General features: G+C 43.1%; 1 protein-coding gene across 1 annotated transcript in view; it reads right to left on the reverse strand.

The window, feature by feature from the left end:
- Positions 1 to 24,567, reverse strand: part of LOC311105316 (ecto-NOX disulfide-thiol exchanger 2-like) — a 397,866-nt gene that overhangs the window by 116,941 nt on the left and 256,358 nt on the right. The window contains exon 5 of the mRNA XM_084147429.1: positions 2,890 to 3,021. Within this exon, the coding sequence (XP_084003555.1) occupies positions 2,890 to 3,021 (132 nt within the window). The remainder of the gene's footprint in view (positions 1 to 2,889; positions 3,022 to 24,567) is intronic.

Consider the following 24,567-nt stretch of genomic DNA (forward strand, 5'->3'; position numbering starts at 1 on the left):
ATAACTACAGTAGAGGTATGGTTAGGGTTATAACTACAGTAGAGGTATGGTTAGGGTTAGGGTTATAACTACAGTAGAGGTATGGTTAGGGTTATAACTACAGTAGAGGTATGGTTAGGATTAGGGTTATAACTACAGTAGAGGTATGGTTAGGGTTATAACTACAGTAGAGGTATGTTAGTGTTATAACTACAGTAGAGGTATGGTTAGAGTTAGGGTTATAACTACAGTAGAGGTATGGTTAGGGTTATAACTACAGTAGAGGTATGGTTAGAGTTAGGGTTATAACTACAGTAGAGGTATGGTTAGGATTAGGGTTATAACTACAGTAGAGGTATGGTTAGGGTTATAACTACAGTAGAGGTATGGTTATGGTTAGGGCTATAACTACAGTAGAGGTATGGTTAGGGTTATAACTACAGTAGAGGTATGGTTAGAGTTAGGGTTATAACTACAGTAGAGGTATGGTTAGGATTAGGGTTATAACTACAGTAGAGGTATGGTTAGGGTTATAACTACAATAGAGTTATGGTTAGGGTTAGGGTTATAACTACAGTAGAGGTATGGTTAGGGTTATAATTACAGTATAGGCATGGTTAGGGTTATAATTACAGTAGAGGTATGGTTAAGGTTATAACTACAGTAGAGGTATGGTTAGGGTTATAACTACAGTAGAGGTATGGTTAGGATTAGGGTTATAACTACAGTAGAGGTATGGTTAGGGTTAGTGATATAACTACAGTAGAGGTATGGTTAGGGTTAGGGTTATAACTACAGTAGAGGTATGGTTAGGGTTATAACTACAGTAGAGGTATGGTTAGGATTAGGGTTATAACTACAGTAGAGGTATGGTTAGGGTTATAACTACAGTAGAGGTATGGTTAGGATTAGGGATATAACTACAGTAGAGGTATGGTTAGGGTTAGTGTTATAACTACAGTAGAGGTATGGTTAGGGTTAGTGTTATAACTACAGTAGCGGTATGGTTAGGATTAGGGTTATAACTACAGTAGAGGTATGGTTAGGATTAGGGTTATAACTACAGTAGAGGTATGGTTAGGGTTATAACTACAGTAGAGGTATGGTTAGGGTTATAACTACAGTAGAGGTATGGTTAGGATTAGGGTTATAACTACAGTAGGGGTATGGTTAGGATTAGTGTTATAACTACAGTAGAGGTATGGTTAGGGTTAGGGTTATAACTACAGTAGAGGTATGGTTAGTGTTATAACTCCAGTAGAGGTATGGTTAGGGTTATAACTACAGTAGAGGTATGGTTAGGATTAGGGTTATAACTACAGTAGAGGTATGGTTAGGGTTAGTGTTATAACTACAGTAGAGGTATGGTTAGGGTTAGTGTTATAACTACAGTAGAGGTATGGTTAGGATTAGGGTTATAACTACAGTAGAGGTATGGTTAGGATTAGGGTTATAACTACAGTAGAGGTATGGTTAGGATTAGGGTTATAACTACAGTAGAGGTATGGTTAGGATTAGTGTTATAACTACAGTAGAGGTATGGTTAGGATTAGTGTTATAACTACAGTAGAGGTATGGTTAGGGTTAGGGTTATAACTACAGTAGAGGTATGGTTAGGATTAGGGTTATAACTACAGTAGAGGTATGGTTAGGGTTAGTGTTATAACTACAGTAGAGGTATGGTTAGGATTAGGGTTATAACTACAGTAGAGGTATGGTTAGGGTTAGTGTTATAACTACAGTAGAGGTATGGTTAGGATTAGGGTTATAACTACAGTAGAGTTAGGGTTAGAATTAGTGTTATAACTACAGTAGAGGTATGGTTAGGGTTATAACTACAGTAGAGGTATGGTTAGGATTAGGGTTATAACTACAGTAGAGGTATGGTTAGGGTTATAACTACAGTAGAGGTATGGTTAGGATTAGGGTTATAACTACAGTAGAGTTAGGGTTAGGATTAGTGTTATAACTACAGTAGAGGTATGGTTAGGATTAGTGTTATAACTACAGTAGAGGTATGGTTAGGGTTATAACTACAGTAGAGGTATGGTTAGGATTAGGGTTATAACTACAGTAGAGGTACGGTTAGGGTTAGTGTTATAACTACAGTAGAGGTATGGTTAGGATTAGGGTTATAACTACAGTAGAGGTATGGTTAGGGTTAGTGTTATAACTACAGTAGAGGTATGGTTAGCGTTAGGGTTATAACTACAGTAGAGGTATGGTTAGGATTAGGGTTATAACTACAGTAGAGGTATGGTTAGGGTTATAACTACAGTAGAGGTATGGTTAGGATTAGGGTTATAACTACAGTAGAGGTATGGTTAGGATTAGGGTTATAACTACAGTAGAGGTATGGTTAGGATTAGGGTTATAACTACAGTAGAGGTATGGTTAGGGTTATAACTACAGTAGAGGTATGGTTAGGATTAGGGTTATAACTACAGTAGAGGTATGGTTAGGGTTAGGGTTATATCTACAGTAGAGGTATGGTTAGGGTTATAACTACAGTAGAGGTATGGTTAGGGTTAGGGTTATAACTACAGTAGAGGTATGGTTAGGATTAGGGTTATAACTACAGTAGAGGTATAGTTAGGGTTAGGGTTATATCTACAGTAGAGGTATGGTTAGTGTTATAACTACAGTAGAGGTATGGTTAGGGTTATAACTACTGTAGATGTAGGGTTAAGGTTATAACTACAGTAGAGGTATGGTTAGGGTTAGTGTTATAACTACAGTAGAGGTATGGTTAGGGTTATAACTACAGTAGAGGTATGGTTAGGGTTATAACTACAGTAGAGGTATGGTTAGGATTAGGGCTATAACTACAGTAGAGGTATGGTTAGGGTTAGTGTTATAACTACAGTAGAGGTATGGTTAGGGTTAGGGTTATAACTACAGTAACTATACCTGACATAAGAGGCTGTCCTGCCATGCCCATGGGAGCCATGCCCAGGTTGTTCATAGCTGTGGCCCAGGCGTTGGGGTCTGACATGGGCATCGTCATGGGGCTGGAGTCCATGGACATGTTATGAATCCCTTCTGCAAAAGAGATAGAAAGAGAGTGAGAGTCAGTCAGAATACGGTACAATCAGATGTGGTCTCAAATAGTTTTTGCCTCCTTTGTTCGATTTCCTCACATTTCCTATTTAATAGCTTCTATAAACCTGCGAGGCGTTACAAAGGAAATGAAATAGCATATTTATTAATGTCTGGCAATAGCAGAGGAATACTTCATCTTTTTACTTTGTGCTCTCAGAGTGGGGAGAGAGAGGCCATCTGTACAGTGACACAGCCTTTTCATTTTATTATGAGGTCTATTAGCAATCATTCCCCTCCTGGCTGAACTCCCTTCGTCTCTGACCTCTACTAAGAGAGAGCCTCTTGATGATGCTGCTTCTCTTCCCTGACCGACACCACACACTCTCAGAAGGAACAAGAGGACTAACACCATACAGACACACACACACACAGGTAAACTCACAAGGACACACTCTGATAAAATCTACCCAATAAAACGCCAGTGAGAGAGAAAAGCTGGTTTATGTTTGACTGTCACAGTAAATAAGAATGATTCTCCAGCAAACACGAAACATTACGGTAATAATAATAACTGAAATCCAGACACTGAAGGGAATTTATAAAGCATTAGGGCTTCTGAAACTAAACATCTCTGGCCAACTGCTACAAACACACATCTATTCATACAGCCCACGGCGGTCTGGTTTTCTGCCAAGTGTAACGTCTAACACAGCAAAGCAAACACATTCAGATCCCTATAGTAAAAGGCCCAAATTAAACAAGAACACATTACAAATTCAACACCACCGTATTCTGACAAACCAAACCATTTCACAACCCTAAATGGGCTTTCTTTCTCTACTTTATTTGACCTCTTCCTCTGACGGATGGGTAAAGTGTGACGGCTGGCTGTGGGACTAAACTGCTCTACTGCATCATGATGCCAAAACAAAAAGTGGGTGCTAATGAGGAGCAGGGCTGAAGACAACACTTCATACTTCAAAAGGTCGGTGTCAGCAGCCCACTGTGCCTGCTAACACTGATGCTGTATGTGTGTGTATCGATGTGTGTGTGTGTGTGTGTGTGAGTGCGCACCATGTGTGTGCCCTGTCCAATCACTTGAGTAGCGAGCGGATTGTTCCGAAGCAGCTGATAGGCAGGTATAATAAAGGACTAATGCTGTTACCTCTGTCAGGTATAATAAAGGACTAATGCTGTTACCTCTGTCTGGTATAATAAAGGACTAATGCTGTTACCTCTGTCTGGTATAATAAAGGACTAATGCTGTTACCTCTGTCTGGTATAATAAAGGACTAATGCTGTTACCTCTGTCTGGTATAATAAAGGACTAATGCTGTTACCTCTGTCTGGTATAATAAAGGACTAATGCTGTTACCTCTGTCTGGTATAATAAAGGACTAATGCTGTTACCTCTGTCTGGTATAATAAAGGACTAATGCTGTTACCTCTGTCTGGTATAATAAAGGACTAATGCTGTTACCTCTGTCTGGTATAATAAAGGACTAATGCTGTTACCTCTGTCTGGTATAATAAAGGACTAATGCTGTTATCTCTGTCTGGTATGATAAAGGACTAATGCTGTTACCTCTGTCTGGTATAATAAAGGAATAATGCTGTTACCTCTGTCTGGTATAATAAAGGACTAATGCTGTTACCTCTGTCTGGTATAATAAAGGACTAATGCTGTTACCTCTGTCTGGTATAATAAAGGACTAATGCTGTTACCTCTGTCTGGTATAATAAAGGACTAATGCTGTTACCTCTGTCTGGTATAATAAAGGACTAATGCTGTTACCTCTGTCTGGTATAATAAAGGACTAATGCTGTTACCTCTGTCTGGTATAATAAAGGACTAATGATGTTACCTCTGTCTGGTATAATAAAGGACTAATGATTTTACCTCTGTCTGGTATAATAAAGGACTAATGCTGTTACCTCTGTCCCCTGCATCCCAGATACTCTCATTACACTCCCATCCCTGGGTTGCCATGGCAAAGGCTGTTAAAACTGTTGTATAACAGAGGGGAGAGATGATGGGTGTTTTACAAGGCAGAGATGAGGCTCAGAGGCTTGTTATACCCTCCTTAGAGGATCCACTGCACCAACAACTAAAGGAGCTCTAATTGCAGAAGGGGGAGTTGGAGCTGTTTTACAGCAGGTCAAACAGGAGTCGTGTAAACAGCCTCACTCACCAGTCATAACAAACTGACTAGTCTCACTGACCAGTCCAAACAAACTGACTAGTCTCACTGACCAGTCCAAACAAACTGACTAGTCTCACTGACCAGTCCAAACAAACGAATTAGACTCACTGACTGACCAGTCAAAACAGAAAGGTCATAAATGCAATGAGACGGTTTAGAATCAGTGACAACCGTTTCCGAAAGGATCCAGATACATCCACAGGGTTTCACTCATCACTAGACAACTAACTGTGAACGTCATAGGAAACCTTAGAACTGATCTTATCAGGTTCATAGTAATCTAAGAGTTGAAGGCTTTGAGAGATTGGTTTAGTGCTGGTCGAGGTCAAGGTTAGTCCTGCTGGCCTCGCCCTGAAATGATAAGATGCTGTGGAGGAATTGTCCACAGGGCCTCTCTGTCCTACAGTCTGTTCTTTGCAACCTCCCTCCCTCTCTCCAATCACCCATCTCTCCCTTCCTCTCTCGGCACTGACCTCTGGGCTTTAGGGCTTTACAGAGTGACCTTGAGGGCAGAGCTCTGGCATGGCTCCCCTCAGATCTCTTTCACTCAATCACATTCACACAGAGCCGAGGAAGTGTTTCTGAATAGCAAACAGCAGTGGAAAGATCAACACTAGCATACACGCTCGCTGGCTCAACCAGAAGAAATTTCAGCCAGTGAAAATACACATCTGTCATCACGAGAAGCGCTGAATATAATATATGTCTAAGATTCAACCTGTTCTACCATTTTGGGGGTAAAATTCAATGCCTAAAGTTTGGCAGGGATTGATTCAATGTGTAACCTCTACTTCAACATCTAACTGTATACACTCCAAGGTCAAAGAGGTAGATGAAAATCAATGTTGATGAAATTGTAATAAAATGACTATGCTTAGTCTGGAGCTATAGTCTAGGCTATGCTATGAAAACTTGGCTGCAATCTGATTAGTGAGGAATTGTTCTAAACAATCAATAATTTTGCAGTTTAATTATAGCCATTATTGATTTAATAGAATACATTTTCATTGAGCCCTTGATCGATTTGATTCTGGTTTAGGTGAAAAAAGCTGAAAATGAACAACCAGAGCTGTAAAAACCCACGTTTTCAATTGAAAATAATTGAAGTGACAAATCCCTACCTGGACCCCCACTGTGCCAAAGTAATGGTATGAGAAACACTTCCACAGGCCTGATCTTAGCATTACTTGCCTATGAGCTGCAGTAAAGGCTCCCCCAGGGTGCTGATGGGAAATGTATCAGTTTTAAGGCCCATTGGCAGGAGGCCTCAGAGCAGGCCAAGAGAAGCTCAGGGACATTTAGTTCACAACGGACAAGGTCTTAACAGCTAACATGTCAATTACAGTCTCTTTACAAAGAAAGGTCTCCTGTAACACTATCATGGTCATATACCCCCAGAACAGGGAAGGAAGGCTGTACTCAGGACTAACTGCTGGAGAGAGAGAGGACGAACTGAGAGAGAGAGAGAGAGAGAGAGAGAGAGAGAGAGAGAGAGAGAGAGAGAGAGAGAGAGAGAGAGAGAGAGTGTGTGCCAGGACCACAAATACAAATTCCATCTAGACACCGTTGCCCTAGAGCACACAAAAAACTATACATACCTCGGCCTAAACATCAGCGCCACAGGTAACTTCCACAAAGCTGTGAACGATCTGAGAGACAAGGCAAGAAGGGCCTTCTATGCCATCAAAAGGAACATAAAATTTGACATACCAATTAGGATCTGGCTAAAAATACTTGAATCAGTTATAGAACCCATTGCCCTTTATGGTTCTGAGGTCTGGGGTCCGCTCACCAACCAAGAATTCACAAAATGGGACAAACACCAAATTGAGACTCTGCATGCAGAATTCTGCAAAAACATCCTCCGTGTACAACGTAAAACACCAAATAATGCATGCAGAGCAGAATTAGGCCAATACCCGCTAATTATCAAAATCCAGAAAAGAGCCGTTAAGTTCTATAATCACTTAAAAGGAAGCGATTCCCAAACCTTCCATAACAAAGCCATCACCTACAGAGAGATGAACTTGGAGAAGAGTCCCCTAAGTAAGCTTGTCCTGGGGCTCTGTTCACAAACACAAACAGACCCCACACAGACCCAGGACAACAACAACAACAACACAACTAGACCCAACCAAATCATGAGAAAACAAAAAGAGAATTACTTGACACATTGGAAAGAACAAACAAAAAACAGAGCAAACTAGAATGCTATTTGGCCCTAAACAGAGAGTACACAGTGGCAGAATACCTGACCACTGTGACTGACCCAAACTTAAGGAAAGCTTTGACTATGTACAGACTCAGTGAGCATAGCCTTGCTATTGAGAAAGGCCGCCGTAGGCAGACCTGGCTCTCAAGAGAAGACAGGCTATGTGCACACTGCCCACAAAATGAGGTGGAAACTGAGCTGCACTTCCTAACCTCCTGCCAAATGTATGACCATATTAGAGACACATATTTCCCTCAGATTACAGCGATCCACAAAGAATTCGAAAACAAACCCAATTTTGATAAACTTTCTTATCTACTGGGTGAAAAGCCACAGTGTGCCATCACAGCTGCAAGATTTGTGACCTGTTGCCACAAGAAAAGGGCAACCAGTGAAGAACAAACACCATTGTAAATACAACCCATATTTATGTTTATTTATTTTCCCATCTGTGCTTTAACTATTTGCACATTGTTACAACACTGTATATATACATAGTATGACATTTGAAAATTGGGTCTAATGATAGTTTGTAAGAAAAGTGTAATGCCTGGTAAGAAATCATTCTGGGTTTTATCAACATACAATTATCAAATAGCCTATAAATGTGTCATTGCTGAACAGAAAATTGGTGGGTGAAATGGTGCAGTATCTAATTAATTTCCACTGCATGAATCTATATCAAAAGTAAAAACATCCATGACATTAAATATCTCTGATTTCCTTTGAATATTGGTTCTAGGTCCTTAGACTCACAGCACATCCACCTAAAGACATGAGTGCGTGCGTGTGTATGTTTAATGATGTATGAGTGGCCTTCTCTTCCCTCCTTTCATCTATTAATGACATAAAAATCTTAGGGCACTTCTCATTAGCAGTGGAGCTTAGAGAGCTCAGAGTGGGGTGTAGATAACAGATCTGTTCATTTAGGATGAGGGCCACTGAAAGGAGCGTTCAGACAGAAGTAGCTGATAGAAGCAGGCTGAAGAAACAGATCTCTCTGCACCCAGGAATCCCTCAGCCTAATCCTGCCAAGCTTTCAGAGGGGAATGGTCTGCCTCATCTCCCTCATCAAAGGTCTCCCCCATCTCTCTCCCTCACCAAACCAAGGGACTTTCAGAGGAGAAAGGTCTCCCCCATCTTCCTCATCAATCTAAAGGCCCTACTGTTACAGTATTTCAACCCTCCAATATGTTTGCTACAGTAGTTCAACCCTCCAAGACAGTCTACAGTACCATACTTAATCAAATCCAGATGTGACAACTTGGCTGATAAAAGTAAATAATGTTTTTAACTTTATCTTAAATTAATCTTTTGCGATAAACATTTGTATCCAGCTTCAAAGAGGTAAACATATTTTTCTTCACATTCTTTCTACATATTTCCTGACACCTGAGACAAGTCAGTTGTTGATTGTTCAGGCATATCAGAGATTAACTTAATCATATACAACATAACTGTCACAAATTCAGCCGAGGCTGCCCCTCCTCCTTGCTCGGGCAGGCTTCGGCGTTCGCCGTCACCAGAGTACTAGCTGCTACCGATCCATGTTTCTATGTTCGACTTGTTTTGTCTGTATTGGTCTCACCTGTTTCCCATCATGTAGTTAGGTCTTCCCTATTTAACCCTCTGGCTCACACTGTGTGTTGTGCGTGTTTGTCCATGTTTTGGTTGTCGTCTGTGAGCGGTTTTGTTCCTCCCTGCGTGGAGGTATGTTCATAAAGATACCTACGAGTAAAGTACGTTTTTCGATTAGCTCTGTGTCCTGCGCCTGACTTCGTCCTACCGCATTACACTGATGCCTTGACAGAAACACGCACCATTTATGGAGTCAGCAGGTACAGCCATGCCAGCCGGATTGATGGAGGAACGCGTCCAACAACAAGCGACCATGATCCAGGCTCTCGGCACCGCAATGGAACGTGTGATAAATACTATGGAGCGATGGGAGAGAGGAGGTTTTCCTATACCTCTTCCAATTACACGACCACCTACACCGCTGTCCACCTTTTCACCACCTGGGTCCAGTGGGATTCGGCTCTCGCTCCCGAGGGCATACGACGGTACAGCTGCCAGGTGTCAGGGTTTTCTGCTCCAGGTAGAGCTATACCTGGCAACCATCCACCGGCTCCCTCGGGATACGAGAGCGTGTCCGCCCTCATCTCCTGTCTGTCCGGGAAGGCGCTCGAGTGGGCCAATGCCGAGTGGGGAGGAATAGACGCAGCATCTGTAAGTTATGAGGAGTTTACCCACCGCTTTCGGGCGGTATTCGATCATGCACCGGAGGGGAGAGCGGCGGGTGAGCGTCTATTTCACCTCAGACAGGGCAGGAGGAGCGCACAGGAGTTTGCACTGGACTTTAGGACTCTGGCTGCCAGCGCAGGATGGAATGAGAGGGCCCTTATCGACCACTACCGATGCAGCCTAAGGGAGGACGTTCGTCGGGAACTGGCCTGCAGGGACACCAACCTTAACCTGGACCAACTGGTGGATATGTCAATCAGGCTGGATAATCTGTTGGCCACCCGCGGATGTCCGGATCAGGGGCCGTCCATTCCATCCTCCAGCGCCTCCGACCCTACCCCTATGGAGCTCGGAGGTGCTGCTCTTAGGGAGACCAGTAGAGGGGCCGTCCCCTGCACCAACTGTGGCCGCAGAGGACACACTGCTGGTCGGTGCTGGGGAGGGTCTTTAAGGAGTCGAGGCAGTAGGCAGAGCACTGGTGGATCGTTTCCGGTGAGTAGGCACCCGACTCACCCAGAGCTCCCTGTTGCGCATATGTGTATAGATGTTGTATTTCCAAAGTTTTCTCCTCATTCCCAGCATAAGGCGCTAGTAGATTCAGGCGCAGCTGGGAACTTTATTGATCGTCAGTTTTCCCGTAGTTTAGGGATTCCTATTGTGCCAGTTGATGTGCCCTTCCCTATACGTGCCCTAGATAGTCCCCCTTTAGGGTCTGATTAGGGAGGTCACAGCGCCACTCTGGATGAAGACGCAGGAGGGTCATGAGGAAAAAATTTGTCTATCTGATTGATTCTCATGCGTTTCCAGTGGTGTTGGGGCTTCCCTGGTTAACCTCTCATGACCCCACTATTTCATGGCAACAGAGGGCTCTCAAGGGATGGTCTAGTCAGTGCTCGGGGAGGTGTGTAGGTGTTTCCGTAGGGGCAACTACGGTGGAAAGTCCAAACCAGGTTTCCACCATACACATTCCGTCTGAATATGCCGATTTGGCTGTATTCTGTAAAAAGAAGGCGACTCAATTACCACCCCATCGACAGGTGGATTGTGCGATAAACCTCCAGGTAGGCGCTGCACTTCCCCGGAGTCACGTGTATCCTCTGTCACAGGAGGAGACGGCGGCAATGGAAACATATGTCACCGAATCTCTGAGGCAGGGATACATTTGGCCTTCCACTTCCCCTGTCTCCTCGAGTTTCTTTTTTGTGAAGAAGAAGGATGGTGACTTACGCCCGTGCATTGACTACCATGGTCTTAATCAGATCACTGTGAAGTACAGCTATCCACTACCTCTGATTGCTAGTATGACGGAGTCATTGCACGGGGCGCGCTTCTTCACTAAATTGAATTCTTCACCAATCCTTTGTTGATGAGATTTTCAGGGACCTGCACGGACAGGGTGTAGTGGTGTATATTGATGACATTCTCATATACTCCGCTACACAGGCCGCGCATGTGTCCCTGGTGCGTCAGGTGCTTGGTCAACTGTTGGAGCATGACCTGTATGTGAAGGTGGAGAAATGTCTGTTCTTCCAAGAGTCCATCTCCTTCCTAGGGCACCGCCTGTCCGCGTCAGGGGTGGAGATGGAGATTGACCGCATTTCGGCCGTGCGTAATTGGCCGACTCCAACCACGGTGAAGGAGGTGCAGCGATTCTTGGGTTTTGCCAACTACTACCGGAGGTTTATCTGGGGCTTTGGGCAGGTAGCGGCTCCCATTACCTCCTTGCTGAAGGGGGGACCGGTGCGACTGCAGTGGTCAGCTGAGGCGGACAGGGCTTTTGGTCATCTGAAGGACCTGTTTACCTCGGCTCCAGTGCTGGCTCATCCGGATCCCTCCTTAGCATTCCAGGTTGAGGTGGACGCGTCCGAGGCTGGGATAGGAGCTGTACTGTCTCAGCGCTCGGGTAAGCCACCAAAGCTCCGCCCCTGTGCTTTCTTTTCTAAGAAGCTCAGTCCGGCGGAGCACAACTATGACGTGGGGGACCGGGAGCTGTTAGCTGTGGTTAAAGCTCTGAAAGTGTCGAGGCATTGGCTTGAGGGGGCTAAACACCCTTTTCTCATTTTGACTGACCATCGCAATCTGGAGTACATCCGGGCGGCGAGGAGACTGAGCCCTCGCCAGGCAAGGTGGGCCATTTTCTTCACTCGTTTTGTGTTTACTCTTACTTACAGACCAGGTTCCCAGAACGCTAAGGCAGACGCCCTGTCCCAACTGTATGACACAGAGGAGAGGTCCATTAAGCCCACTCCCATACTTCCGTCATCGTGTCTGGTGGCACCGGCGGTGTGGGAGGTTGACGCGGACATCGAGCGGGCGTTACGTACCGAGCCAACTCCCCCCCAGTGTCCAGAGGGTCGTATGTACGTGCCGCTCGAGGTTCACGATCGATTGATCTATTGGGCTCACACGTCACCCTCCTCTGGTCATCCTGGCATCGGTCGGACAGTGCACTGTCTTAGTGGGAAGTACACTTTAGCCAAGGACGTGAGGGTTTATGTTTTCTCCTGCTCGGTGTGCGCCCAGTGTAAGGCACCTAGACACCTGCCCAGAGGGAAATTACAACCCCTACCCGTTCCACAACGGTCGTGGTCCCACCTATTGGTGGATTTTGTTACAGACCTTCCCCCCTCACAAGGGAACACCACGATCCTGGTCGTTATGGATCGGTTTTCTAAGTCCTGCCGTCTCATTCCTATGCCAGGTCTCCCTACGGCCCTACAAACTGCTGATGCCCTATTTACACACGTCTTCCGTCACTACGGGGTACCTGAGGATATTGTTTCAGATCGGGGTCCCCAGTTCACCTCAAGGGTCTGGAGGGCGTTCATGGAACGTCTGGGGGTCTCGATCAGCCTGATCTCAGGTTTTCACCCCGAGAGTAATGGGCAGGTGGAGAGAGTTAATCAGGATGTGGGTAGGTTTCTGTGGTCCTATTGCCAGGACCGGCCGGGGGAGTGGTCGGGGTTTATACCCTGGGCAGAGATGGCCCAAAACTCACTCCGCCACTCCTCCACTAACCTTTCTCCATTTCAGTGTGTGTTAGGTTATCAGCCGGTCCTGGCACCTTGGCATCGGAGCCAGATCTAGGCTCCTGCGGTGGATGAGTGGTTTCGGCACTCAGAAGAGACCTGAAACGCTGCCCATGTACGCCTGCAGCAGGCTATCAGGCGACAAAAGGCGAGCGCCGACCGCCACCGCAGTGAGGGTCTGGCTCTCCACCCGAAACCTGCCCCTTCGCCTGCCCTGCCGGAAGCTGGGTCGGCGGTTTGTGGGGCCATTTAAAGTCCTGAGGAGATTGAACGAGGTTTGTTATAGGTTACAGCTTCCTCTTAATTACTGTATTAACCCCTCGTTCATTGTGTCTCTCCTCAGGCCAGTAGTAGCTGGTCCACTCCAGGAGTCTGAGGTACGGGAGGTTCCTCCGCCCCCACTGGACATCGAGGGGGCACCGGCGTACTCGGTCCGTTCCATCTTGGATTCGAGGCGTCGGGTGGAGGGCCTGCAGTATCTCGTGGAGTGGGAGGGGTACGGTCCGGAGGAACGGTGCTGGGCGAGTCGGAAGACTATGGTGGAAATCCCTCAACATGGAGGGGACATCCTCGATCCCTCCATGTTGAGGGATTTCCACCATAGTCATCCGACTCGCCCTGCTCCGCGTCCTCCTGGCCATCCCCGAGGCTGGGTCGGCACATGGCTGGAGCTGCGCGTCAAGGGGGGGGGGGGTACTGTCACGAATTCAGCCGAGGCTGCCCCTCCTCCTTGCTCGGGCAGGCTTCGGCGTTCGCCGTCACCGGAGTACTAGCTGCTACCGATCCATGTTTCTACGTTCGACTTGTTTTGTCTGTATTGGTCTCACCTGTTTCCCATCATGTAGTTAGGTCTTCCCTATTTAACCCTCTGGCTCACACTGTGTGTTGTGCGTGTTTGTCCATGTTTTGGTTGTCGTCTGTGAGCGGGTTTGTTCCTCCCTGCGTGGAGGCTTGCTGTTCATTCTTTTACCTACGAGTAAAGTACGTTTTCGATTAGCTCTGTGTCCTGCGCCTGACTTCGTCCTACCGCATTACACTGACGCCTTGACAATAACTCTGCTGCTACTTGCTTTACCTTTGAGCTGAATGAATCATCCACACATATTTATTCTCTCCAAACCGGACAAATCATACAGTTCTGAACTCTGATAACATAATAATGTTGACATGAGCAGTGAGCACAAATCAAAACCGCATTGTCATGCACTCCAGCCGATTACTGGATGTGCACAGGCTAACTGCCTGATTAGCTTAATTAGCTTTCCTCATGATACTGTGGCTTGAATGAGATCACCATTTAGTCTTAAACTAATGCAGCCCTTTTGAATGTGATTAAACTCTGAAGCAAGGACTGATTCATTACTTAGTGGTTTGGTAGGAGTTAAGGAGTGAAATGCCATCTATTCAGTATAATGTGGAACAAAATTGGCTTCACCAGAGTGCTTTGCAATTACATAATACAATGGAGAGGAAGCACTATTCTCTAATGTGGTCTTAGTGTTTACATTTTGTCCAGTGTGTCTTTCTTGACATTATCTACCCCTCATAGGTGAGTGTTTCTTAAGTGTGTATCACTCTCTCAAATCCTTCACTTTACTGGGGGAGATCAGAGATTTTTGGAGGATGATGACACTTGGAGAAGAGCTGGGCTGAGTTATCTGGGGAAGTGCAGCTAACGAAAGACAACATTAAAGCACCCGGACTTGAGTTCCTCTTTTAGAACTTCACCTTGAAGAAACACCTCAATATAGACTGTGATTTTTGTCTTTGAAAGTATTTGTGCTGAGGACTTCCCAGGACACAGTGCTTTTTGATAAACAACCTCCGTTTCTATAGTCTATTCAGGATCCATTTTCAGACGAATGGAGCAGGAACCCAATTGTTTTTACAGGCAACATACCGTGAATCCTATGTGAAAGAAGAGAGAGAGACTGCACTTTGTCCATATAACCCTGGAGGGTCATTGTCCGCAAAGGTGTTCTCTCTGTCCTCAATTAAAGCCAATCACTATTTATAAAACAATCCATCACCGAGACATTATCGACAGTTAAAAGCAGGACAATGACATTAATGAGTGATTACTCTTAGAGACTTTGATTATTAAAGGTTAAATGTCTGTGCACTATGAAGATGAAAATGCTGGAAATGTTTTAGCGAAATGTATGGAAAGTGTTTTTTTGTTTTATTGATCTATAGCCATCTTCATAAGTCTTAGTAGTGTGCAATGGTCTTTGTGTGTGTTGAAAATTGATTGAAGCTCTAAGGACAGAGTCCAGTACAGATATGGTGAGATTCTCTTCACCAATGTTAGGGCAAGGATGTGATTCGCACAACATAGAAGATCAGGGAGTCACAGAACTGGGCAGGATCCAACATGTCTGCAGAGACTCAAACACAGAGCATCGTAGTGAGAGCAGACAGCCTCTTCCTGCTCCTGTGTGTTTATGTTTACTCACACTGTAGTTGGCTCTAATAATGTAGTTGGCTCTAATAATGGAGTTGGCTCTAATAATGTAGTTGGCTCTAATAATGTAGTTATTCTCCTCTCTGACTGGCTCTAATAATGAGTTTAGTGTTCCAGTTTAGTAGCCATGGTGGCCTCATGCCCACTGGCTGCTACTTGGCCCCTGTGTGTGTTCACAGACAGACAACACTGTGTTTGGGATGGAGTGTGTCTCTGTCAGGGGCCACTAGGGGTGTCCAGGGGCCCAAAGCTACATTCCAGTTAATCAGGGCTGCTTCAGGGGCCACAGGGACACACACAGGGACAGCAGTCACTCAACACTAGTCCTTAACTTAACACCCCCCCCCCGAATCCTCCTCCCATCTTTCCTCTCCTCCACTCTCTTCTCTTCTGCTCCATTCTTTACAGTACAGAGAGGCAAGCTAGGTTCAAGTACAGCACATTACATAGATCTGACAATTATGGTCCCCGGGGGAATGGAGGGAGAGGGGAATGGAAAGCATACTGAGCCCTAGCTTACTAAACCTTAACGGAAAAGTGGGTCTCAAAATACAGTAGGCATCAAGTAATACCAGTAATCTCATTTTGTAACACAATAATGGATTCTGAACAGACCTGACACATGCGCCACACATCATTTCATTATTTTGAGGGGAAATGGAAGGTGAAGTGATGACCATATTGGTAATTAGTGGAGAGAACCCCCACCGAAAAAGTAATTGAAAAAGTTTGATGCAATTTCATTATTAAAGTGAATGATTACAGGGGAATAGGAGGTTGGGAGCCAGAACTTAGATTCATCATTAAACATTACAAATTCAGGGGTTGCTTGCATTCATGTGCGCTAATTTATTAAGACGTCAAGCTTTAAAGCTGGAGCAGAAACCCCTTGACAGAGAATTTAGAGGGAATTTAAATTAAATCAAATCAGGCATTTCACAAACAACAGTTCACAAACAACTGATTAGATGGCTCATCCATTATGCAGTGTCAGAAGACGACAGTGAGGAGGGAGACCCGATGGATTCAAGCCATGCGATGTATGTAGCCAATTGAATCCACATTCATCTCTCCTGCATAGCAACTTTAGCCTGCCAGCCACAACAAGCGTATAATAACCAAAACAAACCTGCCAGTCATAACAAACCTATAATAGTCAAAACAAGTCTAGGCCTACATAATCAAAATACAGTATTAAAGCCTTTGATGGTATGTACACAAGTTTGCCAGTCATAACAATCCTACAGAGAGCAGATTTACCACAGAGAATCCACACTACTACTGAGTCTTCAAATCAAATCAAATTGTATTGGTCACATGCGCCAAATACAACAGGTGGATACTTTAGAGCTAAATGCTTACTTAGAAGCCCGTTCCCAACAATGCAGAGTTAAAAATTAATACAAATATTTGCTCAATAAAAAATGAAATAGTAACACAATAAAAACAATAACAAGGCTATATACAAGGAGTACCAGTACTGAGTCAATGTGCAGGGGTACGAAGTAATTGAGGTAATACAGTATGTACATGTTGGTAGGGGTAGCAGCAGCGTATGTGAAGTGTGAAAGTGTGAATATGTGTGAGTGTGTTTGTGCCGTCAATCAAATCAAATCAAATTGTATTTGTCACATGCGCCGAATACAACAGGTGTAGACCTTACAGTGAAATGCTTACTTACAAGCCCTTAATCAACAATGCAGTTTAAAGAAATAATACACAAAAAAAAAAATCACACAAACAAATAATAAAATAATACGAAATAAAAGTAAAAAATAATTAAAGAGCAGCAGTAAAATAACAATAGTGAGGCTATATACAGGGGGTACCGGTACCGAGTCAATGTGCGGGGGCAACGGTTAGTAGAGGTAATTGAGGTAATATGTACACTAACGTTCAAAAGTTTGGGGTCACTTAGAAATGTCAATTTTTCCATGAAAACATATATGAAATGAGTTTGAATAGCAAATATAGCAAAATGAATAGGACATGTAGTCATTGACAAGGTTAGAAATAATGATTTTTAATTGAAATAATAATTGTGTCCTTCAAACTTTGCTTTCGTCAAAGAATCCTCCATTTGCAGCAATTACAGCCTTGCAGACCTTTGGCTTTTTAGTTGTCAATTTGTTGAGGTAATCTGAAGAGATTTCACCCCATGCTTTCTGAAGCACCTCCCACAAGTTGGATTGGCTTGATGAGCACTTGTTACGGTCAAGCTGCTCCCACAACAGCTCAATAGGGTTGAGATCCGGTGACTGTGCTGACCACTCCATTATAGACAGAATACCAGCTGACTGCTTCTTCCCTAAATAGTTATTGCATAGTTTGGAGCTGTGCTTTGGGTCATTGTCCTGTTATAGGAGGAAATTGGCTCCAATCAAGCACTGTCCACAGGGTATGGCATGGCGTTGCAAAATGAAGTGATAGCCTTCCTTCTTCAAGATCCCTTTTACCCTGCACAAATCTCCCACTTTACCACCACCAAAGCACCCCCTGCGTCTCACAAATGTTCTTCTTTGTGATCCGAACACCTCAAACTTCGATTCGTCTGTCCATAACACTTTTTTCCAATCTTCCTCTGTCCAGTGTCAGTGTTCTTTTGCCCATCTTAATCTTTTCTTTTTATTGGCCAGTCTGAGATTTGGCTTTTTCTTTGCAACTCTGCCTATTAGGTCAGCATCCTGGAGTCGCCACTTCACTGTTGACGTTGAGACTGGTCTTTTGCGGGTACTATTTAATGAAGATGCCAGTTGAGGACCTGTGAGGCGTCTGTTTCTCAAACTAGACACTAATGTATTTGTCCTCTTGCTCAGTTGTGCACTGGGGCCTCCCACTCCTCTTTCTATTCTGGTTAGAGCCAGTTTGCGCTGTTCTGTGAAGGGAGTAGTACACAGCGTTGTACGAGATCTTCAGTTTCTTGGCAATTTCTCGCATGGAATATCCTTCATTTCTCAGAACAAGAATAGACTGACGAGTTTCAGAAGAAAGTTCTTTGTTTCTGGCCATTTGGATCCTGTAATCGGACCCACGTTTTATTGCTTCTTTAATCAGCACAACAGCATAATTGCAAAAGGGTTTTCTAATGATCAGTTAGCCTTTTAAAATGATAAACTTGGATTAGCAAACACAACGGGCCATTGGAACATAGGACTGATGGTTGCTGAAAATGGGCCTCTGTACGTCTATGTAAATATTCCATTAAAAATCAGCCGTTTCCAGCTACAATAGCCATTTACAACATTATCAATGTCTACACTGTATTTCTGATCAATTTGATATTATTTTAATGGACAAAATAAATGCTTTTCAAAACGTTTGAATGGTAGTGTACATGTAGGTAGAGTTGTTAAAGTGACTATGCATAGATCATAAACAGAGAGTAGCAGCAGGGTAAAAGGGGTCGGGGGCAATGCAAATAGTCTGCATGTGTGTGTGTGTGTTTTGTGTGTGTGAGCGAATGTAGTGTGCGTGTGTGTGTGTGTGTGCTGGAGTGTCAGTGTGGTATGTGTGCGTGTATGGGTAGAGTCTAGTGAGTTTGCATAGAGCCAGTGCAAGGGAGTCACAGTGCAAAACAATTAAGATAAATAAATAATCAAGTGGGTCAATGTAAATTGTCTGGGTAGCCATTTGATTAACTGTTCAGCAGTCTTATGGCTTGGGGGTAGAAGCTGTTCAGGTGCCTTTTGTTCCCAGACTTGGCGCTTCGGTACCACTTGCCGTGCGGTAGCAGAGAGAACAGTCTATGACTTGGGTGGCTGGAGTCTGACAATTTTTAGGGCCTTCCTGTGACACCGCCTGGTATAGAGGTCCTGGATGTCTTATCACTCTGACAAATCCAGAGTGTCTGAAAATTCATTAACAAGCTGACCTTCAGTTGGGTCATTGAGAGAGAGAGAGAGAGGACTAGTGTGGGAGATAAACAGCTTTGAACAGGCTCCTGAAGGTGACTGTAATTAGTGCTGTGGTTCTCATTACCCCCATAGATCACTGGATCTACATTTACATCAATAAAACGATCCCACATTAACATCAATAAAAACGTCACTTCAGCAATAGCTCAGGGGCCACTTATTAGAGGACAGGGCCACTTGTGATGTTCTAAAACGCCCACACTTTTTACCCACTCCTCATCATCACGTACACTTTATTAACGCGTTATGATGCCCAATCATTTTCCCCAGTGGGGGCATTTTGTCCTCTGTCCTTCTCATTCTCCTCAGGGAGTAGGGAAGAGAGTAAAGGCTCTCTGTTCAGACAGTCACATGGTCAGTATAACTAACTCTCAGGGGAATAGAGAGACTTCAAAGAGACAAGCATAAACTGAATAATTGATCAAGTTTCAGTGCTTTTCAGTCCTTTGTCTCCTTATCCTTCAGTCCGGCTTCATATTCGAAAGAAGAGCATGCATCCATGGATTGATAGACACACACACATGCACAGGGCAGTACACACACGCGCACAGAACCAGACAGACATACACACACAAATAAATATTTGAGTGTCTATCTCAGCTCCCTGCATCTGAATCAACACTGACGGATGACTGTGGTTAATTGTTCATTCATGTACAAATGAAAGGGATGTGGGCTGAGCTGCTAGTTCCCTCTGAGATACTGGAGCTGTATGCTTTCCTGCCTCCGGTTCTCTCTGCTCTCTCTCCCCCACATTAACTGTCATTAATCAAAACAGTTTCATTAACAGACCTTAATTACAAAACAAAGGAGATGCTTTGAAAAGGGAATGCCTGGCCGTTTAACTTTAAGGTCTTGCCTGAAATCTGTTTGAAACCCTGGAAAATGTGGAATTAAACCAATGATTAGAACCTAAAGTAGAATTACTTTATCTCACCTATCACAGCAAACACATAGGGCCTAGTACCATCTACCATGTAGGGATCATCAGCTAATAGGCCTACTGTATATTATGAGTTTCAAGAATATGGGCCTTACTTCTCTCAATTAAACACCCAATACATTTTAAAGCCAGGCTCCACCACCATGTTGTCGACATTTGGCTTCCGTTGGCAATGCTTATCACTCCCAAATGTGCAGAGCACCTCCATGTCAACAAAGTGTGTTCCATTTCCTTGTTTCGCGCATGAAGGATTACCACAGCAAATTGAGGCATATATCAATACATTAGCGTGTTACTACTGCAAATCCCATTAAGAGCGAACAATGAGCTTGTGTGAACTCTTTCATTAATAACGCTAGGTGTTTCAATCATTTCAGGAGGATGTCTTTCAATAAAGTTTATTAAACATCAAAACCATTCAACAGGCAAGTCAAACATGAACTTCACACAGAATAAATATGAATGTTTCTTTATTGAGCTGAAGGGGGAGTAAATGACTTGGAAAGTGCTTGTTTTTTGCTGTTTACATACATGTGTAGCTAGATTAGTGCAGTGCAGAGATGTTATGTTATAGATAGCCTATGTTTGCTCAGTGTATATAGAGCAGTATATAGATAGCCTATGTTTGCTCAGTGTATATAGAGCAGTATAGACTTTCAGAGAGAAGCCAGCTTTTAAGTCATTAATTTCTGTGGGAAACTGTCTGCAGTGGAAGGCTATACCAACCTTTTCAAACCTGGTCCCAAATGTATCAAGAGCTCAAATGAGTGCTGAGCCAAACAAAACTACAGTATAATATTATTCTTTATTTTTTTTACAAACAAACATGCGACTCCCAAGAGTGGCAGCCCTGAAAGCCTGAGAAAACACTCCTCCACACTGACAGTTCTAACACCCTCCATATGTCCCAGGAGGAGGTGAAGAAACTCAGCCCAATACCTTTTTTTTGAGGAGATCCCAAAACCATCGCCTCCAGAGTAGGATCCACCAGCCTAGGAGATGAAGACTGCAAAGCCAAAAGTTTGGCTCTTGCTAGGAAAAACATTATATAATATTTTGGTTCCATTCAGGTCCATTCTCCCTGTGCACTTCAGGGAGAGAATATTGAAATGTTGTTCTAAGACTGATAGTGTAACACCCTTCTTTCTAATATCAGACAGAACACTAAGAACTCAGTCAAACTCAAGGAGATCCTATAGGTCGTTATCAATAAAACGTCACAATACGGTGCAGAGCATTCAATTTGGCAGCTGGGGGGCAAGGAGACCCCCAGCTCCGCTAAACAATTGACAACTACGTGCCATTTTTATGGGATTGTTAAATACATTTTATAACTAGTTGGTTTTAATATTACTCTTGAAGAAGGTATTCAGAGCTACACATTTCCGATTATTCCACATTTAGCTTCATCAACAGTTAAACAGCAAGTAACTGCATGCTTTTCATGATCAGTAAACATCAATTGATCATGTCATTTCAGATATGTGCGGGTAGCCTATCTAGCTAGGCAAACAACATGTGTAATTTAGCTTGCTTCATCAGAGATTAGGCTTTTGGAAAGAGCGGCAAGTCCTCGTCCTGGTAAAGATGTCAGTCGGACTACTGTCACCACTATGGCAAGCAAATCAAACTATATTTTGAAATGGTAATCTACTGTTGTTTATCTCCTGAAAGTTAGCTTGTTAACTAGCTATATTGAAGTGATCTGTTGTTAGCTAGCGAGCCAATTTGACATGGTCCATTAATCAATGTAGTCTATCATGTCTGTCAGCAGCAATCGTGATTAAACTTACCACTATATGTTTAGCCAACTGTACAAAGTTTCTACCAGTAGCTTGCAAAGTAGACATTATCAGCTAACAGTACATCGGCAAATGCGCCCTTCTGCTGCTTAACAGGCAGAGCCCACAAAGGATGGGAAATTAACCTAAACCACTCATACTTGTCAGGTATAGTTCACTTTTATATCACTCAAATATACAATTAATGGTGGCCAATTTTGAGAGATATTGTGAGGCTACCCTCACGTATATGAAAATACACGATCAATTGATGTTTACTGATCATGAAAAGCATGCAGTTACATGCTGTATAACTCAAGTGATAGAGCAAAATGTGCACAATTGTTTTGCATAGACTACTCGGAAATGTGTAGTTCTGACTCTGCTCTTCAAGAAGTAATGATATTACAACCAAATAGCACGCCATTGTCAATGGGTTTTAGCGGAGCTGGGGGTCTGACGTTTTATTGATAACGACCTATAGAATTAGTAGAGGGGCTATGTCATAAACCCTGAAAGTTCCAGAATGGGCTGAACATGGCAGCCATCTTGCTCAGGGAGAAATCCAAAGCAGTCTAATTGGAATGAATGGCAGTAGATGCCTGATCCTGATTTTACTTATGCAGGAAAATAAAAGACGTGATATATCAGAAATTGTCTAATATAATTATTGTGAACCTAAAATATTGTAATATAATTATAAATAAGGCTACTACTGCCTTTCTGAACTGCCTCAACACTAATCAGCTATTACTAACAACACTAATCAGCTATTACTAACAACACTATCAGCTATTACTAACAACACTATCAGCTATTACTAACAACACTATCAGCTATTACTAACAACACTATCAGCTATTACTAACAACACTATCAGCTATTACTAACAACACTATCAGCTGTTACTAACAACACTATCAGCTATTACTAACAACACTATCCGCTATTACTAACAACACTAATCAGCTATTACTAACAACACTATCAGCTATTACTAACAACACTATCAGCTATTACTAACAACACTATCAGCTATTACTAACAACACTATCAGCTATTACTAACAACACTATCAGCTGTTACTAACAACACTATCAGCTATTACTAACAACACTATCAACTATTACTAACAACACTATCAGCTATTACTAACAACACTATCAGCTATTACTAACAACACTATCAGCTATTACTAACAACACTATCAGCTATTACTAACAACACTATCAGCTGTTACTAACAACACTATCAGCTATTACTAACAACACTATCAGCTATTACTAACAACACTATCAGCTATTACTAACAACACTATCAGCTATTACTAACAACACTATCAGCTGTTACTAACAACACTATCAGCTATTACTAACAACACTATCAGCTATTACTAACAACACTATCAGCTATTACTAACAACACTATCAGCTATTACTAACAACACTATCAGCTATTACTAACAACACTATCAGCTATTACTAACAACACTATCAGCTATTACTAACAACACTATCAGCTATTACTAACAACACTATCAGCTATTACTAACAACACTATCAGCTATTACTAACAACACTATCAGCTATTACTAACAACACTATCAGCTATTACTAACAACACTATCAGCTATTACTAACAACACTAATCAGCTATTACTAACAACACTATCAGCTATTACTAACAACACTAATCAGCTATTACTAACAACACTATCAGCTGTGGAAGACCATCGCCAAGACAAGACATGCCACCACCAGAAACCTACATTTTTAAAGTGTCTTTGAGATTCTCTTTGTAATGAAAAGCCCTATATAAAATAAATATATTATTATTTATAAAATATATGTAAACAGACCATAAATGCCAACATTTTTGTTTTCTTGGAAAGCTGTGAGTGCTATTACAGTGAAGGAAAAAGTATTTGATCCCCTGCTGATTTTGTACGTTTGCCCACTGACAAAGAAATGATCAGTCTATAATTTTAATGGTAGGTTTATTTGAACCGTGAGAGACAGAATAACAACAAAAAAATCCAGAAAAACACATTCCAAAAATGTTATAAATTGATTTGCATTTTAATGAGGGAAATAAGTATTTGACCCCCTCTCAATCAGAAAGATTTCTGGCTCCCAGGTGTCTTTTATACAGGTAACGAGCTGAGATTAGGAGCACACTCTTAAAGGGAGTGCTCCTAATCTCAGCTTGTTGCCTGTATAAAAGAGCCCTGTCCACAGAAGCAATCAATCAATCAGATTCCAAACTCTCCAAGGCCAAGACCAAAGAGCTCTCCAAGGATGTCAGGGACAAGATTGTAGACCTACACAAGGCTGGAATGGGCTACAAAACCATCACCAAGCAGCTTGGTGAGAAGGTGACAACAGTTGGTGCAATTATTAAGAACTGTCAATCTCCCTCGGCCTGGGGCTCCATGCAAGATCTCACCTCATGGAGTTGCAATGATCATGAGAACGGTGAGGAATCAGCCCAGAACTACACGGGAGGATCGTGTCAATGATCTCAAGGCAGCTGGGACCATAGTCACCAAGAAAACAATTGGTAACACACTACGCCGTGAAGGACTGAAATCCTGCAGCGCCCGCAAGGTCCCCCTGCTCAAGAAAGCACATATACAGGGCCGTCTGAAGTTTGCCAATGAACATCTGAATGATTCAGAGGACAACTGGGTGAAAGTGTTGTGGTCAGATGAGATCAAAATCGAGCTCTTTGGCATCAACTCATCTCGCCATGTTTG

The sequence above is a fragment of the Coregonus lavaretus genome (genome assembly GCF_964263955.1).
Source record: "Coregonus lavaretus genome assembly, chromosome: 29".
Classification (NCBI taxonomy): Eukaryota; Metazoa; Chordata; class Actinopteri; order Salmoniformes; family Salmonidae; genus Coregonus; species Coregonus lavaretus.